The sequence below is a fragment of the Drosophila pseudoobscura genome, chromosome 3 (genome assembly GCF_009870125.1).
Source record: "Drosophila pseudoobscura strain MV-25-SWS-2005 chromosome 3, UCI_Dpse_MV25, whole genome shotgun sequence".
Lineage (NCBI taxonomy): Eukaryota > Metazoa > Arthropoda > Insecta > Diptera > Drosophilidae > Drosophila > Drosophila pseudoobscura.
The window spans coordinates 20,645,947-20,663,114 of NC_046680.1; the positions used below are offsets into that span (position 1 = coordinate 20,645,947).

General features: G+C 51.0%; 3 protein-coding genes and 1 long non-coding RNA gene across 9 annotated transcripts in view; 3 read left to right on the forward strand and 1 right to left on the reverse strand.

The window, feature by feature from the left end:
- The first annotated feature begins 2,959 nt into the window (after positions 1–2,959).
- The window catches only part of ths (thisbe), a 38,089-nt gene continuing 23,880 nt past the window's right edge, over positions 2,960–17,168 (forward strand). For 2 of the 3 annotated variants that reach the window (XM_033377818.1, XM_033377820.1), the window contains exons 1-2: positions 3,696–4,007; positions 10,343–10,388. In XM_033377818.1, coding sequence (XP_033233709.1) covers positions 4,006–4,007; positions 10,343–10,388 — 48 coding nt within the window. In that variant the 5' untranslated portion in view covers positions 3,696–4,005. Of the gene's footprint in view, positions 3,122–3,695; positions 4,008–10,342; positions 10,389–17,168 lie in introns of those variants that run through there. The other variant, XM_001361776.5, reaches the window with a different exon arrangement.
- On the forward strand, positions 8,679–9,973 carry LOC4805406 (uncharacterized). Of its 2 annotated transcripts, none has more exons than XM_001361774.4 (3): positions 8,679–9,281; positions 9,350–9,663; positions 9,722–9,973. In XM_001361774.4, exons 1-3 carry the CDS (start codon positions 9,227–9,229, stop codon positions 9,881–9,883), a joined length of 531 nt encoding a protein of 176 aa, XP_001361811.3. In that variant the 5' UTR covers positions 8,679–9,226; the 3' UTR covers positions 9,884–9,973. The 2 variants fall into 2 exon arrangements, with proteins under 2 accessions (XP_001361811.3, XP_015040629.2); XM_015185143.2 differs by having other exon boundaries at positions 9,350–9,626; positions 9,722–9,896.
- Positions 10,292–11,628, reverse strand: LOC117183209 (uncharacterized). The gene is made up of 2 exons (XR_004468667.1): positions 11,465–11,628; positions 10,292–10,523 (listed from the first exon to the last, which is right to left on the reverse strand). It is a non-coding gene; the product is annotated as an uncharacterized lncRNA (long non-coding RNA).
- On the forward strand, positions 14,956–16,075 carry LOC6898943 (uncharacterized). Of its 3 annotated transcripts, none has more exons than XM_002138870.3 (3): positions 14,956–15,712; positions 15,766–15,868; positions 15,925–16,075. In XM_002138870.3, the coding sequence occupies exons 1-3, from the start codon at positions 15,464–15,466 to the stop codon at positions 15,990–15,992; spliced, it is 420 nt and encodes a 139-aa protein (XP_002138906.1). In that variant the 5' UTR covers positions 14,956–15,463; the 3' UTR covers positions 15,993–16,075. The 3 variants fall into 3 exon arrangements, with proteins under 3 accessions (XP_002138906.1, XP_033233713.1, XP_015040630.2); XM_033377822.1 differs by having other exon boundaries at positions 14,958–15,712; positions 15,935–16,075; XM_015185144.2 differs by having other exon boundaries at positions 14,961–15,712; positions 15,766–16,075.

Genomic DNA, 17,168 nt, shown 5'->3' on the forward strand with positions numbered 1-17,168 from the left:
AATATTTTTAATTATATTTATCTTAAGCCACAAAAACTACACCAAGAATTTTTAAACGAAAATCAAGAAAAGTTTTTATTTAGCTGCAATTTTTGGTCTCAAATTAGTTCTATATGAGAGTTTTCTAATACAACAAAAACCAAGCTATGAAAATATATTTTCGGCGAAATAATTACAAAATGTCCAAAATGGTAAAAAAAAATTTAAAATTTGTAATAAATTTACTTAAATATTGAGTGGCTTGACCTTTCTGATTGAGAAAAGTGGGGCAACGCTTTGGCATTGAATCTACAAGACGTTGTTGAGGGGGGATTTCCTTCCATTCTTCCTGTAAAATTTGGCACAATTCGGCACACTTCCCCACCAGTTCTCTATAGGGTTGAGGTCTGTTGTTTGAGTTCTTCATAAAAACAAAACCGAACCCAACTACCAGCTATAAATATTATCTATTTTTAGCTACCGCCTAAAGCACAAGCCCCAAAAGGCAAATGGTATTTTTATGGAGCTATATACGTCTGTATATGAACAGATTTTATTGATAAGGTTCTACTCGAGCTTTGTTATCTTTCCATTGCCAAAAGTAGTATCTGTGGAATTTCGATCCTACCCCCACCCCACCCCCTTTGATGAGTTCCAACAAGGTGCGATAAACAACGAATTAATGCCCTGGCACGATGACAGCGCTGCCAGAGCTGCCAGAGCTAGGCATTCCACGTGGAGCGCCGCCTCAGCATCTCCATCTACAGATCTACAGATCTAGAGATCTCCTCACCGGAATGGGCTTTTGGGGGCGGGGGAACAATTCATAATTGTCATTTATTTATTGCTCAGATATCGCGGGCTGCATTTTACGGGCGCTTATTAAAACGGGGATCCATGGGCCTGCGGCTGGGACCCAGGGACCCTGCGATCCAGCCATCTGATAGGCAATTTGATCGAAAGCTTCGATATGTGAGTAGGTTCTCTCCCTCTCCCTCCCTCTCTCTCCTCCCTGCCTCTCTTTCACTGTTTTTATTACATGCGAGCGCCACCCGCTGCGCAGGCGTGTAACTTTTTTTAACGATGGTTTTGTTGTTGTTGTTGTTGTTTGCCTGTTTGCCTGTTTTCCTGTTTGCTTTGGCCTGTTGTCCTTCGCTTAGAGCGGGTGGCTAGCCGCGGTGCCCTTCGGAGCAACTGTTGTCGTTTCGCAATTTGTTTCTGCCGCGTGTTCACACCATTAAGGTGCCGCCGGGCTGCCAAGGCCTTCCAAATTAATAGGCATCACTCCATAAGGATCTATGATTAATGACACTCGAATAACCGATTACTAACCAGCGATCGAGGGGCTGTTTGTCTCTGGTGCTCCGATACGGGGCATTGCGTGATTCGAGCCTCGCGTGTGGCTAATGATGATCATCGTCGATTGGATCCTGCCCCCAGTGCTGCCACGGACTTGCAACATGTTGCTGCCCTGTTCGTGCAACCAAATCAAACCTGTTGTCAGAGCCGTCTTGCATGCGAGTGCGAGTGGCGGGCAATTATCGCATGCGAGAGCGAGATGGCAGAAGGGTTTTCAGGTCTCACTGGCGCACTGCTTGCAACCAGGCTTCAGGTTGAACTGCTTGCAGAACAAAATTCAAGGGAAAACGGACCCAGCCTTCAGGCTTTTGAAGGGACAATAATTCAACGGTTTTCAGAGCTTTGAAAAGCTTTCTTCTTTTCAACAATGGTCACCCCAATAAATGGCATTCCACCCCCCCAAACAGGGCACCGCTCTCTCTCTTTCTCTCTCTCGCTGGCGCTCTCTTTTCCTAGCAGCGCAGAACCACAATTTATCGCATGCTATATTTCCATAGACCGTTATGCGGGCTCTCTCTCTCTCTCTCTCTCTCTCGGTCTGTTTCTCTGCTTCCGCAAGGCGTTAAAAGAGCAGCATTTCATTTCTCTTTCAGTCCACTTATTCTTGTTTTTGTTTTTGTTTTTGCTTGCAAAAGTTGCATCGACAACAACATGCGGCGCTGCAGCGCAGTCAGCGTCGCTGCTGGAGCTTTCTCAACCGAATGGCTCCTGTTGCAGTCAAGGTGTATTCGGATGAGGTGAGGTGCCCCTCTGTGGGACTCCGCAGGGGCCTGAACCCAGACCTGGCAAGACCTCACCCTACATCGATGTACTATGCCACTCGCTCGTTGCGGTTCTTCTTGTTGTTCTCTTTTTCTACTTATTAGCCGCCTCACCCGCACTCCACGCTCCACACACCACACTCCACACTCCACTGCAGAAGTCAGCCGGTCTCGCTGTCTCTGTCTCTGTCGCTGCCTCTGTCGCTGCCTGCCACTCTGCCTGGCGGTCGTCGCGGCCAGTTTTTGCCTCTCTTCGCATTCTTCCAACAACAAACCGAGGCACTCGAACGCGGCGCGGATGGATTCGTTTAAATAAATCATAATTATTAATAAAAATAAGAGAGGATAGCCAAAAAGTCTCTCTGTGTGTGTGTGTGTGTGTAGCAACCCTATTTTCCCCTTGAACATTCGAGCCTTTTAAGCCGTTTAGCCAGGATCCCCAGGAATAGAGGAAAAACGAACCGGGACCGGGTCCCCTTTTTGGCTTAGCTTTTGAGGATTTAAAGTATGGTTTTCGCCGGTTCCACGGGGGATGGCCAAGACCACAGTGAGGACTAGCTAGCTGGAATACCAGAATACACCGACTTGGTCTCTAATTTAAAGTTTTTACATGGTTTCAAGGTAGGAAAGGGCCTCCTTCAAGGGCCTAAGGGGTGAGGCCCTCTTCTTTCCGATCGTCGAGACACACACGTGTTGGTAGCTCGCTCTGGCCAAGGTATATCCGCACAAGGTGAGGTCTTGGCCGAAAGCGCTCTTGCGGAAGTCGAGGAGCAGGAAAGCTACACCTTGGCTTACTCTGTGCGCAGCAGCGCACTCTCTCTCTCTCTCGCTCTCTCTGGTGGGCACTGCTGCACGTGTGTGCTCTCTCTAGTACTACCGCTGCCACGCGCCTTTGACACTTGTGACATTTTTGACACACAAATCAATTGTTACGTGAATTTTCAGCGCGTCGGGCAGCAGCAGCAGCAGCACCAGCAGCGCAGTGGCAGCCGGAGTGGCAGTGTGGCAGTGTGGCAGCAAGGGTAATACGCAGCGAGGAGCAGGAAACCCATCAAAAGTCGAACCATAGTTTTGCCCTTCAAAAAAGTGTCGGAATGGACCCGAAAACGCACCCGTAATCGTTGCCTACTTTCGAGCGCCGCGCGTGTGACATAATTGCTCCGGACTTTCCGTTCGAGAACGGAAACCAAAAGATTAAAGCACATCGGACCACACATAACACCTCCCTGGCCCCTGCCCCCTGCCCCCTGCCCAGTGGGGGTTTTTCCTGCCTGCAAATCGATTTCTGTTTCCGGCATTTTTCACGTGGCTTTCCGTCTAACCAAGCAATTCCGTGCAGTTTTTGGTTGTTTTTATTGCTGCCTAACGATTTTTCCCACAAAAACAACACACGGCGAAACGTGGCACGGACACAGCAGAGTGTGGCAGAGAGAGAGAGAGCTCTCCGGACTCTCGGGGCATCGTAAATCGTAAACAGTTTTGCCCCAGCTGAAAGTAACAGTCTTCGGGGGGAGGGGGCGGGGGCGGTGGATTTCCTGCCTCTGGCCCGTCCCGTATTTCGGTGGTTCCTCCCCTGAACCGGGGCGGGGGCGATATTTTGGGGGGCCTGCCTCTTCGTTCGGTTTCAGTTTCGGTTTCGGTTTCAGTCAGTCAGCTGCTGCTTGCCACGTGCCACGTGTCGCCCGAGTAACGCTCATGCTTTCGCCTCTTGCAGTCATCTTCCTTCTTCCATTCACGCCACATCAAAGATAGTCCAGGAATAGTGCAAAAAAAGAAAAGAAAAGAAAAAGTGTTCAAATCGATTTCTAAATGGACGCGTGGCTTGAATTTAACGGGGAAACGTAGACGAAATACGAATGCAAATTAGATGCAAAATAAATGGGTAAAATGAGGTCAAGTAAATACGATGTAAGTACAAAATCGATCCTAAAAACATGTATATATATTGTAAGTATATCCCTACTTTGGCCTTTCCTGTTTCCAAACCCAATCTCCGCCAGCAATTGAAGGTTATGCCGGACAGCGGACAGCGAACAAATTTACATAATCACTTAACTCATGGCCCACATTTTAGGCGATTATCGGGCCCGAAACAGGCAAGAGATCTGTACATAAATTACGGCCACAGAACGGACGAGCTGTCTCCGGGTCTCGGGAGTGCGGAGTGCCCTTAATCTTGAATTACAAATCGAGTGCAATTATCCGTCGTGGTGGAGAGGGAGGGGGGTGGGGAGGGGTGGACTCTGGGCAATTTGTTTTCACACTTTACGATTCGCACAGGCCGGATAAATGTTTTCGATAAGCGTCGACAAGTTCTGGTTTTGGCCAGAGTCCTACTTTGAAGCCAGAAGCGGGCCTGGGAGGGGAGATGGAGTGGAGAGGAGGTGGCGGTGGAGGGGAGGTGGCGGTGGGCTGCTACTGTTTGTCCATCTCTAAATTTAGCATTTAATTGATTTGTCAACAGAAATGTCCGTCGCGGTGGCTTCCTGTGGGCCTCTAAGCCGCTAAGCCGGCATAAATTTGCGTCTTAAGGGGGTGAGGGGGGAGGGTGGAGAGAGGGGGGGGCAGACTGCAGGCTGCATTCATCAATCAAAATGTTGTCCAGGGCCTTTGGGCCAACAAAAGTTGCCAACTCACGGTGGAGCCAGACCTCTCTCTCTCTCTCTCTCTCTCTCTCTCTCTCTCCATCTTACGTGCTTTGCTTGCCAATGGTGCAGGGGAGGGGGAGTGGGGGACTGACACAGTGGCTTCTATTCACCTCAATGGCTGCCACTGTGCCACTGCTGGGGCTCCTGGGCTCCCGACTCCTGGAATTATGTTGTCATGTCTTTGTCTTTGTTACCCCGCCCCCTCCCCCTCCTCCGCCCCCGCACGTGGGCGTTATTAATTGTGTGCGAATGTTTGCACAATTTGTCAATATTATCGCAAAAAAACATGACCATTGCCCCCCCCCCCCCTCTATGGAGTGCGGGGGCGCCTAAGTGATTTGTGATTTATGAATTTCAAGCGAGGGAGTCCAGATCCCCGCACCGCACCGCACACACGTCTCCCCCGCTCCGGTACGCTTTACGACTTTATAATGCCCCGATAATTGGGTCAAACATCGGTGTGGCAGTGCGGAGAGGGGCGGGGGCGGGGGTGGGGGCTCGACGCATGTCTCAAATGTTTGACAAACGCGTTGTGGCATTGCCTCCTGACACCCGCTCATACATATTAATGCCCCGCGAAGGCAACGAAGGTGGAGGAGCCCCCCAGTGAAGCAGGAGCTGAAACGGGGGGGCAGGAAGGGGAACACGCTTGATTAGTGGGTCGTACCCCCTTTTGGGCACCTCAAGGATCTGGCCATTGATTTTTCGAAAATTGAGTGCCTCCGCACGCTCCTCCAATCTGTGCGCGTTAATAGAAAGCGAAAACTCGACAATTTTTAACCATTTTCCTCAGTGGATGCTAAGCCGCGAAAGTAAATAATCCAATTATCGCACACATGCGCGCCCAAAGCATAAATAAAATCATTTGATAAGACGGCGGATGGTGGATGGATGGATGGAGGATGGAGGATGGGAGAGAGTGCGGGCCGGGCTGGATGGATGGATGGAGAGTGCGGGGCCGGGCTGGATGGATGGATGGGAGTGGAGTTGCATAAACATGTTTCCCAGGCGCTCACTCGCTCGCTCGCTCACTCGCTCACTGAGGAAGTAAGTCAGCCAGATGAGAGTCGACTTTGCATTTGAAATATGCTGCATTAATATGCCGATAAATATTTAGCCCCAACTCTCGCTTTGGGGGCCTCGGCGGGGCTCTGGCCAACAACTCAATTAGATGACAGACAGAGGCAGACAGAGACAGACAGCGTTGGGGCATGAAATATTTCCACGAATGAACATCACCATCGTCGTCGTCGTCGTCGTCGTCGTCGTCCGGATGGCAACTTTGTCGCCTCTCGAGTGTGCGGCAGAATGCCATTTCCCCCCCTGCCGCCGCCGCATTCCGTGTCCATTGTGTAGCCAGCCAGCCAGCGTGGCCTGTCAACAATTTGACAGACATTCATCAGGCGTTCGCCACTTTGGAGCCTGCCTTTGTGCCTCGTGCGCATAATTGATTTCCTTGCAGCTTGGGTCTCTCTTGGGGTCTCTCTTGGGGTCTCTCCCTGGGTCCCGTGGCTCCTTTATGCCCCATTCGTATTCTGGCTGCAGATGTCATATTAATGTCAAAAAGACTGCACTTGATCATGAATTGTGCACGTCGTGTCTTGCCGTGTCGTGTGTTGTCTGTTTGCCAATTTGTCAGATGGAAACGTGGGCCGCCGAGACGATCATGGGAAAGATCAGAGTGAAAGGATGCTTCTGTAGAGGGACCCAACACAGAAGCAGAAACCCGCATACCAAAAACCACAATATTTATCGTATAAATACCAGAATTCTGGGCGGGTTTAGGACATCCACTAAAAATAAACCCTGCCGTCAAGTACTTTTTTTTTTATCAAAATTCTTTGTTGTTTCTGTTTCTGTGTCTGTTTTGCATTCCTGACCTAAGCTAGCCAAGCATTTAATGGGTATGACTAAGGCAACGATTTGCCGGTGGCTTGTGGGGCTTACGGGTTGCCGGGGGTCTTAAAGGGGCCTAAGGCTTAATGGGAAACTTTTCAATGCCAATACGGGTTCATTTAGTAACCACTTAATGGGCTCCAGGTAGGGTAGGCAGCCCCTTGGGGCTGAGCCGCCGCAGCATTGATACCCTAAACCAGCAACATCTTCGGCGAGGGTATGGCGCAGAGAGCTCAGAGAGCGGCCAGGCGGAGAGGGGAGCGTGGGGAGACTGCCTGAGTGCTGGAGGGGGAGATTCCAGCTTGATGGCCAGAGTGGCGGAGTGCCGGAGGAGAGCGGGGGAGGGCCACAGACACCCCCGCTCCTTGGCATTGAATTGCATCGACATTTGCTAACTGTAAAGTGGAGATCTCTCTCTCTCTCTCTCTCTATCTGGCTTCCCCCCTCAGCACTGGCACGGCCACTATCCCAGGCATTGAATCTACTCCACCCCGCCCTCCCCTTTATCGGTCATTGTCATTCACATGTGTTGTTGTTGTTTCAGTGGCTGTCGGCGGGCTTTTAGCACTTTATTAGATGACAATTCGACGAGATGATACGCGATGATGATGATGCTGGGGTTTGATGAGGGGAAATCGCTTAAATTTGGCCATCGTAAAGTGGGGAGGGCTGGGGGAGGGCTATGACCTCTAAGCAACCCCTAGTCCAGGTTTCCTGTGGCCCTGCCCACCCCAGGTCTCTCTCGCAAGGCATCCCAGGCATCAATCAAGTCCAGAGCTGGACCAGACACCGAAACGGGATTGAAAATAGCATTACATTCCCGATTAAAAATAGAAATCACCTTCACACGGCATGCCACTCGCTCGACGGGTACGGCGTGGGTACGGCGCATTTTCGATTCGTTTCGATCTTCGGATCGCTGGGGCCTCTAGTGTTTGTTGTTTGCCCAAAGCCGGGTACGTGTGGGCCTCGTGATGGCGAGGTTTTCCAGGGAACACGACTCCAGACTTATATTTAGAGAACTGTGTCAGAGTCCCCCCTCAGTGCCCCTCAGTGCCCACCAAGGGTCGAAAGATCAAGCACTGAGGGCTTCATTGAAGTTTCGCAGAATTTCCGCCGCATTGCCGGATTTGAGGGCTCTCCTGGCCTTTTTGGAAACTGGGTTACCTTCCTACGCTTTGACATTTGCCGCTAATGGCACGCCCACCCCCCCCCCCCCCCCCCCCCCCCCCCCAGAATGGGGCTCTCCTGGCGCCGCTGTCCTTGTGCGTGTGGCGTTCTGACAATCAAGAAATTCCTGCCTATCACATACATTTTTTATCGCAAATATCACAACTTCATCAGCAATCAATGCGGCCAGCAGCCACAGCAGCCGTGGCAGCCACCAGAGGCTGGCCGACAGACAATTAGCCATAAAATTAGCTGCAAGTTGGCTCACAGGAATGCGACGTCGAACGGCGAATGGCGAACGGTGGACAGTGGCAAATTGAAAACAATTTTAGTTATTTGCATATAAATGCAACTTGAGACGGCGGCGGCAGGCGGCACGGGGTGGAGGAGGCTCTAAGGGATCCCCAGAGACGGGAATGGAGACTGGCCAGATAAAGATATCCATATGGAGGGGGAATATGGTCCGAGGGCAACGAGGGGCGCACGTGGGCCATAAATGTGGCCACACTTGTGTTGTTACGAGTATTTTCCAACGGAGTTCAAACGACATTTCACGCCTAATTTCATTTGACAACAACAACGGCCAGCAGCAGCCGCAAAAAGTGGCGAATTTCGAGGGGGTATTGGGCCTTTGGCTGGAGGTTGGCAGGGCCTAAAGTAAGCCAAAGGAACAGCAGATCGGGAAGGGTATCTGCGGCGTCGGTGTAGCGGGGATAGTTTTTCCTTTCTGGCCAGCCTGTGGGGGGGTTTGGGGGGAGGGGTAGGGGGGCTGTGCTGCTGTGTTAATTTGAGACATAATTGCAAAGTCGGAAGGATGAGTGGTGCGGAGCCAGGGGGGGGGGCGTGGCAGCTGCTGCCGGCGACTGGTTATGACAGCTGCCGCTGCTGCTGCGGCAGAGGCATTTGAATAATTTGCAATTAAACGTTCCACGCGGCTCAGCAATTAAGGCGAGTGGCAAGAAGAGACTAGAGCGAGCTGGAGGGGCGTGCGGCGTGCGAGGGGGGGGGGGCGCACACGACGTATGCGTAATATTTGCTTGGCATTCGGGCTGGATGTCCATCAGCTGTCCGCAAGGCTGCTGAAAGTTGATGCCCCCCCACATGGGGCACAGCCGGAGGACCGGTCAAAAGCAACACCCAACTGTGTTTCCAATTAAACGCCGCTTAGCGGTGCACATGTGGCATGCAACAACTTTCAGTGCTGGCCGCCGCTTGCAACTGAACTTGACTCTTTATGCGGCAGACAGCTGTGCCACTCGAACAAAGTGTGGATACGGCTGGGCAGCTGATTGATTGATTGATTGATTGATTCACTCATTAGAAGTCCATTCGTGCCTCACTAATGAGTGCAAAACCAAAAGCCAGTTGGCCCGGCGACCAATCAGTGACCAATCAGCAGTCAAACAGTCCGCAATGCTCCTCCTGTGCCTGCTCCTGCTCCACGAGGCACCTCTGGCCCATCCTTACAGTAAGTAAAGCCCCGGAGACGGGGAAACTGTCAGTGACTCTTGCTGAACGAAGATTCCCCTTTCGAAGAGGAGCATCTGCAGAGCACTTTCACCAACGTCAGCGTGGAGTACAGCCCGGAGTTCTGCGGCAGCATCAGGGGCTGGCTGACGCCGCAGGGCAACCTCAATCTGGACATCCATTTGAACCGCACGCTGCGGCAGGGGCTGCGCACCGCCATCACCCTGCAGCAGCGGGTGGGCGGTGGCTACCAGACGCTCTTCAGCTACGACCTGGACACCTGCCGCACCCTCGGGGAGCTGCTGCAGTCGAGCCTCATGAAAGTGTGGCTCCGCAATGTCTTCAGGTACGGCCACCTTGCCACCCGCTGTCCCATCCAGCCCGTACGTACGCCTGCCTCTTGAAAAATCGATACGAAAGCAGCGTTTTCTCCGCCCGCAGGCCCACTACGACCTGCGCGACTTCCAGCTGGAGAACCACAGCATTCCTGGCTATCTGCGGCCCGGCCTCTTTCGCCTGAACGACACCAACTACTACCGGAGGCCCAGGGGCGGGCGGCGTCGTCTGGTGGCCACTTTCACGCTGGACATAAAGTTCTATTAATGCAGGTTTTTTTTCCACAAGGGGTCCAAGGTCGGCTCCGGGCGAATGGCAAGCCAGATGTCCCCCCTTTCGGGCCCCCCTTTCGGGCCCCCCTTTCGGGCCCCCTTTTTAGCTGCACTTTCGCTTCAAGGTCGGCCACAAGTCTTGAACTAATTGCGTAATAAATTCCAGCAAATTTATGGCGTGTTTCAGCTCTCACTCTCTCCTGTCGCAAAAAGGTAATTTATCTGCGCCTCAGGTGGGGCCCTGTGCTCCACATACGAAAACTGTCATAAATGGTGGGGGGAGGGGGGTGCTCCGTTCCAATAATGGCCACCGAATGGGGGGGGGGGGGGGGTTGCCTTTGGAATGCAAGATTTAAGAGCCCGAAGGAGAGTTGAAAGAGTTTTTCCTTGTTTCCTTGCAACATTTGATGTCTTGAATGTTCTTTAATCTGTTATCTTTCTATTCCTTTTGCAGGTTACCACAGCTTACGGTCTATGCCAAGATTATTTACCTCCTGATGGTAAGTGTTGTTTGCCCCTCCTCCCCCTAGCACACAGATCTTTGGGGGGGGGGCGGCCTCCGATGACTCCATAATTTCCACCATCCTTGACCGCCGCCGGCCGTGACTGCCGCCTGAGTTCATTATTCGCGGCCTCTGCGGATGCTTTGATATTTAGAATTCAAATATTTGCATGCCTCATGAGCCGCCCTTCAGGGGCGCCTCGAAGCGATAACACTGTGGCTGCCCCACCCTCGAAGCGGAAGCGGGGAAATGCCTTAAAAATCAGAGGAGTCGCTATCAATCAGCGATTGATTGGGTAAACATTGGGCCCGCGAAAAGAAACTCCGGGCAACTACAATGGAAATGTCGAGTAAATAATTATACGAAAAAATGCCAAACGACAAGCGATCGCTAATTAAATTATACTGTTTTTTACCCCAGCCACCTCCGCACCCCCCCCTCGCCCCAACGTGCACTCTCTTTCTGTCTCAATCGATTCCCCCAGGGCAGGGGCAGGGGCAGGGAGGGTGGGGGGTCCCCGTGTGTCGTCTGTATTGCCGAAAAGAAATAACTGAAATTTTTGAAATTCCTCCCATCGCCTCCCATGGAATTTCCCCCGAGAGCATTCACGAGTAATGACTGCGCGCATCATTTATTTACTTGTTTGTTCTAAAATGAACGTATTTTTGGCATGCGTTGGCACTCCGTTCGAAGCGGAGGTTGTGGCTGGAGACCAGAGGGGACTTGGGGCCTGGGGCTTGGAGGCTGCCGCCTCTCGAGTGTATGCCTCATGCCCTAGGCATGTACCGAACCTCTTAAACAACACATTTGTGATCACTCGACTATGCAAATTCTGAGACGGCAGTAATTATTTTTGGCAAGAATTCCACTCGATTCCACTAGGTATTTTCAAAGATTTCCAATTTGAATAAATTTAGAGACGGTGGCACAGGGCGTATGGTTGATATCTTGCAGGCGGAGAGGATTTTGTCCGCCTTTCCGCCTTCAAATTTAGTTTATTCCATGGGAGGCTGGCTGTGGGCCTCTCAACTCGTTTTCATTGCAGTTTTTTATGGTTATAAAACAATTCTTACGTGATGCGGATGTTCCAAGTTTAGTTTTAGTTCTTGATTCGCAGATAAATCACAGTTTTATGGCCTCTCGATGGAGCCTTGGCCTCTGAACTGCCGCTGACTCGACCGAATGGAATGGACTGCCTGTAGGCCTGGGGATAGAGGCCTCCTTTATAGCCTGGTGGATGGATGGATGGACGGTTGGGTCGAGTTTTAATATATCTAATGCACAGGTGGAACACCAAGGGGTTAATGTTTACACGGGGATTCGGGGAGCGTGTGCCGAGCAAATAAATGGGCAATCAAGGGCCAAATTAGCGGCGCTTTTTATGGTGGCTTAGTGCTGGGGGCTTTTGATAGCGTTTGATACGAGTTTTGATTGGCGCCAGGCGATGGAACACCCGATATCTAGCCGTAGAACGCAAAAAACAAAACCTCGAGTGCCAAGAATGGATGACGAAACACCTTTCGCCATGCAATGACTGTGGACTTTAATTCCCGAATTAGCCTCTCCGTAATTATCTATCTTATCACCGGGCGATGTCTTTGGAGGCACTGGCATTTCCCCAAGGCTGAGAGAATCATCGTTTCATCAATGAAATCCAGACACGCAAACAGATAACACGGGGATTTCACTTTCCACTATCTTTCTCCCGAATTTCCTACATTTCTGAAGCAAACTTTGAGCGCAACTGAATTTCGTTTCCAGCACAACTCCACTTTTTATGCCCAGATGGCGGTTGCGAGATAGGACCTGATTTATACGGTCTAATTAAATGGAAATTAAGGTTTTTCCTTGACGTATACCAGAAGGATCGTGCCTCAACCAATGGTCTGGTGCCCGGGTGTTCGTGCACTCGATTCTAGACCCAATTCCAGGGCTCTGGTGCCTGCTTTATGGCGCTTATCGTGAAATTATTTCAAAACGTTAATTGAATTGTCAATAGATGTGCGGGGAGGCAGCAACAGAGCAGAGCACAGCAGAGGGTACCAAGAATTACCCCCATAAATACCCAGAGCTATATGTAAGTTTGATAAGAAACCAAGTTTTTGGCCGGGATTCTGCTCCGCCATAGACCTACAGTGTATCCAAAACATCGCTTCGATTCGACTTTTAATGCTTTCTGCGCAATAATCTTTGTTTTGGGTCAACAGCGGAAAGTTTCTGTCGCGTTTTGGAAACGTGCTCGGCGATAGAAACGTGTTTCTTGCAATCACTCAGACAAGCTAAATTGATTAATCGCTAAACAGTTTTTTGTTCCAGATAAAGAGGCGAAAAACAATTTCCTTTTCGAGCACTAAATGATAGTTCTCGAAGGGGAGTGCTTCCAGGCGGCGATTGGTGACCCCGACAAGCCCGATTCGTTTCGGGTGGACAGGTGTCCGTCTTATCGCTGGCAGTCCCTTCGAATCTGGTTATCTCGACATAATATGATATGATATGATCCCCCTTTGGCTATGCTTTCCATGGGAACCCCGGTATGCCATGGCCAGTGGCTCTTTGATTTATGCTGCTGTCCGTCCTAGCTTCCAGCTCCTATTTGGCCGCCTTAAGAGGCTTCTCTCCGGCCTGCTGTTGACTTGGCTAATGTCTGGGCAAATAAGGCAAATTTTCTTGGTCTTTCGCAGACAGATTTCGAGTTCTATGGGATGTCTGTTTACCACCTTCGGAGTGCATATTTATGACAGGTCTATACAAGCCTTTGCCACCCTTTATCGATGGGTGAGGCAGAGAATCCCCCCAGGACTAAGAGCTTATCTCGGGGGTTCTTTCTCTGTAAAAACTGGGAAATAAATTAAAGAAAATTCATTTGGCAGCGCGCGCAGATGTTTCGACAAACCATTCGAACGGCAACGTACCGCGGCGAATGGCTTCTAAATATTCGAAATAACAAATTGGCTTGGCAAATGTTTTCCCCTTTGGTTTATGTAAATATTATGACCGCATGGCCGCATGCGGGGCACTGGCTGAGTGGCGGGCCACTTGCTCGTAATAAATGCTGGACAAACATTAGATTTATCAATTGTTTCGTTTCGGCCAAATGTCAGCTTGGAATGTTATCATTTTGCTGGCCAAAAAGCTTCGCTTTGCTGGCGGGGATAGCCATGCCATACATGCCATAGCCCCACCACCCACCCACAGCAGACGGAGGACGGCAGACGAAGACCCACTCCTAATCTTATCGCTCAATGCTCGTACGTCGCTGATGGCTGCTCTTATTGATTAATATATAAAGATATCGATACGGACAACCCAATTGTGGCTGGTATGTGGGTATCCAAAGGGGAAGAAGGCCAACCCCGCCCCCGTTTGTGGCACCTGGCGCTAGGCGCTGACATCTACAGTAAACAGTTATTTTTCATATATTATTTGTTATTTGTTATAATGGTAGATACGACGATTGTTGTATCTGACACGCATTTCTCTTCGATAGAAGGCCCCCCCTTGAATGACAGTCCGAGCATTGCACTGAGCGAAATTCCACACATTTGCGCACTTAGATAAGCCCCCCTTGGGTGGCTCCCGAAACGATGGGTCCTCCCTTGTCATACCCCGCATCCCTTGCGTCAACGGCAGAGGGATGACCCACATTGGCAACGCTTTGTCTAGCTTTCAAAAGCCCCACAGGAATCTAGAGACTCATTTTTTGGGGCATCACCAAGCCGCACGCTCCCCGCTCCACTCTCCCTTTCTCGGGGCTGCCTTTTTATCAAAAACCAAACTTCCGCTCAGTGTAGAAGCGCAGGCAGGCGGTCTCTTTTTGTGTGACTGTGGATTGTGTTGACAGAATCAGAGACGGAGTTTATGATGATGATTTCTGCCATATGCCATATCCATTCCCTAAGATACATAGATACTCGCGCTGGAACTCGCACGGTGCGCCATGATTTGGATGTTTCGACGGAAGACCGCTATAAAAGCCCCAACAAAGCGGGCCCCAACACTGCATCATGGCCTCACGACCATTGTTGTTTATTTCCTGTAACACGCAAGAGCCAGCACCAGAGCCCAGCGTTGTCTCTACTGCAAACAGAATATATATATTTTATATTGTATATTGCACGGCGTTTGTTTCATGTGTGTGCGGCGGGTGGCGGGGGGAGGGCGGGGAAACCTATTGCAAAACGCATTTTGTGTTATCTGCAGCAGGCCCCAAGGGGACCACGCGATGTGGCAACCTGTGTGTCGAAAGCAAAGAACCAAAAGAGCCATCTATCTCCAGATTCCCTTAAAAGCGGTCAAAGGGGGGAATTAAGGCCTAAAGCCCTGGATTTCTGTGCTGAGAGCCCAAGGCCTGCAATGCAGGGTAACCGCGAGTGCCATCATCGATCGTCGTTTGGCTGGCACGAGAATCAAATCAATTAGCTCCGCTTGTCAAGTAATTTGTTGTATTTTGGATTAACACACACCCAAAAAGGCGAACATTTCGCGATAAACGCTGAACGAGCCACGCGTGCAACCCCTGCCACACGCCATTAACAGGTGCGCCGCGTGCGCGACTGTACCTCGTACTCTCTCAACCATCAGCAGGAGTGCTGAAAACCGATCGGTCAGACAGGAGGGCCCTCGATGACCCCCAGAGAGCCGCCTAAGACTCCGATTGATTGAACTTTGGCCGAGACACCACACGGTGCACTCACACGGCCGGCACTGATTGTTTCAGCGGCTCAACACTCGCAAGGGCGGCGACAGACTTTGGCCAAATATTTCAGCCATGACTCCGTGGCACTCGTCGAGTGGCCCTGCCCGGCCGGCTGCTATCAGCGGCTGGTATCTGCGTCGCTTCCGTGTCTGTGAATTGATCAAGAGAACGGCACCGAACGCTACTCGATGGAATTCCTGGAAACCGAACCAAAGATAGCCACACCCGCACCCAAACCACTCCAGAGTGGAGTACCCGGGATTATGGCCAGAACTAACTGTTGGGAGCGGAGCAGCCAGAACTTGCCACAGAAAAGTGTGCATCCCAAAAGGCGTCAAAGTTTTTAGTACGAATCGATCCAGATATTTTGTAAGCCATGCGTTTGGCCAAATGCTTGTGTTGCATACCCCTTCGAGTGGGCGTGATCCTGACGGGCTGTCTGTTCGGCGCCACGGACCTCATAATCGGCAGCTACGGGCTGTACATGGTGATTCGGCGGGAGTTCCCCGACAACGTGGTGGAGTTCTTCCGGACCATGGACACCCTCACGTGCGTGGCCTGCTTCACGGGCACCTTCTACTTGATGGCCTTCAACGACCTGATGCTCATCTATGGCGCCATCAGGGTGAGTGCCCATCAAACACCAGACCCCAACACACCAATCTCTTCTCGATCCAGAAAAAGTCCGGCTACATTGGTCCCTGGCTGATGGTCAACTTTGTGGTTCTCATCTGCACGATGGTCACGGCCCTGGTGAGCGGCATAGCCATCATACGAATCGGTGAGGCAGAGCCCCGACCACACGCCCCGCATCGATTCATCCATTCATTGTTTCAGTCGTCCTCAGTTATTGCATGTTCGTCGTGAACTCCTTCTACGATGAGCTCACGGAGGAGGACGATTGATTGGAGTTGGGAGCTGGGAGCTTTCCTCAATGAAATTATCAGTTAAAAGATTGCGAATAAACTTTACGAAACTTGTTCCTACTGGCCTCCTGGCCTCCTTGCCCCCCTCCGACGAAATGCCGCTCAAAAGCACCGCTTGAGACTCATTAAAAATCCATTAAACTGGATAAGCAAACAATATGTGGAGCACTTTGGTGACAGTTCGGGCTGAAGGAGGCCCGAAAGCCGAAAATTCAAGGGTCGGCCACTTAAAAGCACGTGGGTGGGGCACAGGGGGGGCACCGGGGGCGGGGACTATGCCCACTGTGAGTGCATTTCGATGTTGCATATGCAAATAAATCATCCGGATTCCGGAAGGCCCAGTCCAGGCCCATGAGATCAGGCTTAAGCGCGCTGATCACGAGTGGCTTGTGGCGATAATCAACAGCAGAAATAAACCCTGAATAAACGGCACATGAATAAGTTAATGAATTAAAGAACAAGCTTTAAATGAAAGTAAATCAATTGTGATTCATGGATTCATAGGCACTTGGAGGAGTATTCATATATTGATTCGTTGAGTGGGCCTACGACTGTTGCTTGTTCAAACCACGAGTGTGTGTGGGTGCCATAAACATAAGCCCTGCGTATCTACCAGATAAAGATACACCTTAGAGGCATGCCATACCCCTTCCCCTCGCCCTTCCCCTGCCCGTTGCAGTGGCTGTTCTTGCAGCGGGTTGAATGACACCCCCTATAGGCCGGCGGGCCATCGATAAGACGGCCCAGACGGCACGCTACAAAGTTGGGATAAAGATATCGGACGGGTTTTGGTTTCACAACTTTGTTTAATGATTGGCATTAAATTCACTTTCCATTTATGATCCCGAATGCCGCCGCCTGCCGTGCGTTTTATGCCCTGATTCTGTACCTCCGTAGCCGGTGTGTCCCCAAACTGGGGAGCCAGGCTGTCGCCGACTGCTCTTCTAGCCGGAAAGTCGCACTGAATTTATGCACAGCCATTAAAGAAGTGTCCATAAAACTCGGAGTTTAATTAAAACGCCACTGGCCCGTGCCCCGCGTGCCCCCGTGCCCCCTTGCACCGCGTGCCCCTCGTGCCACTTGTTGTGGCGTCGGTCAGTGAGCTTTTCAATTTGGAGCTCGCGAAACCCATATTTACGGCATCCTTTTTCAGCC

Excerpts from the sequence above, each read along its gene's own strand:
- LOC4805406 (XM_001361774.4), top strand. The coding sequence starts at position 9,227 with ATGCTCCTCCTGTGCCTGCTCCTGCTCCACGAGGCACCTCTGGCCCAT. Across the intron at positions 9,282-9,349 it reads ACCTCTGGCCCATCCTTACA|AGGAGCATCTGCAGAGCACT; the intron begins GTAAGTAAAGCC and ends CCCCTTTCGAAG. Across the intron at positions 9,664-9,721 it reads CCCGCTGTCCCATCCAGCCC|GCCCACTACGACCTGCGCGA; the intron begins GTACGTACGCCT and ends CTCCGCCCGCAG.
- LOC6898943 (XM_015185144.2), top strand. The coding sequence starts at position 15,464 with ATGCGTTTGGCCAAATGCTTGTGTTGCATACCCCTTCGAGTGGGCGTG. Across the intron at positions 15,713-15,765 it reads TCATCTATGGCGCCATCAGG|AAAAAGTCCGGCTACATTGG; the intron begins GTGAGTGCCCAT and ends TTCTCGATCCAG.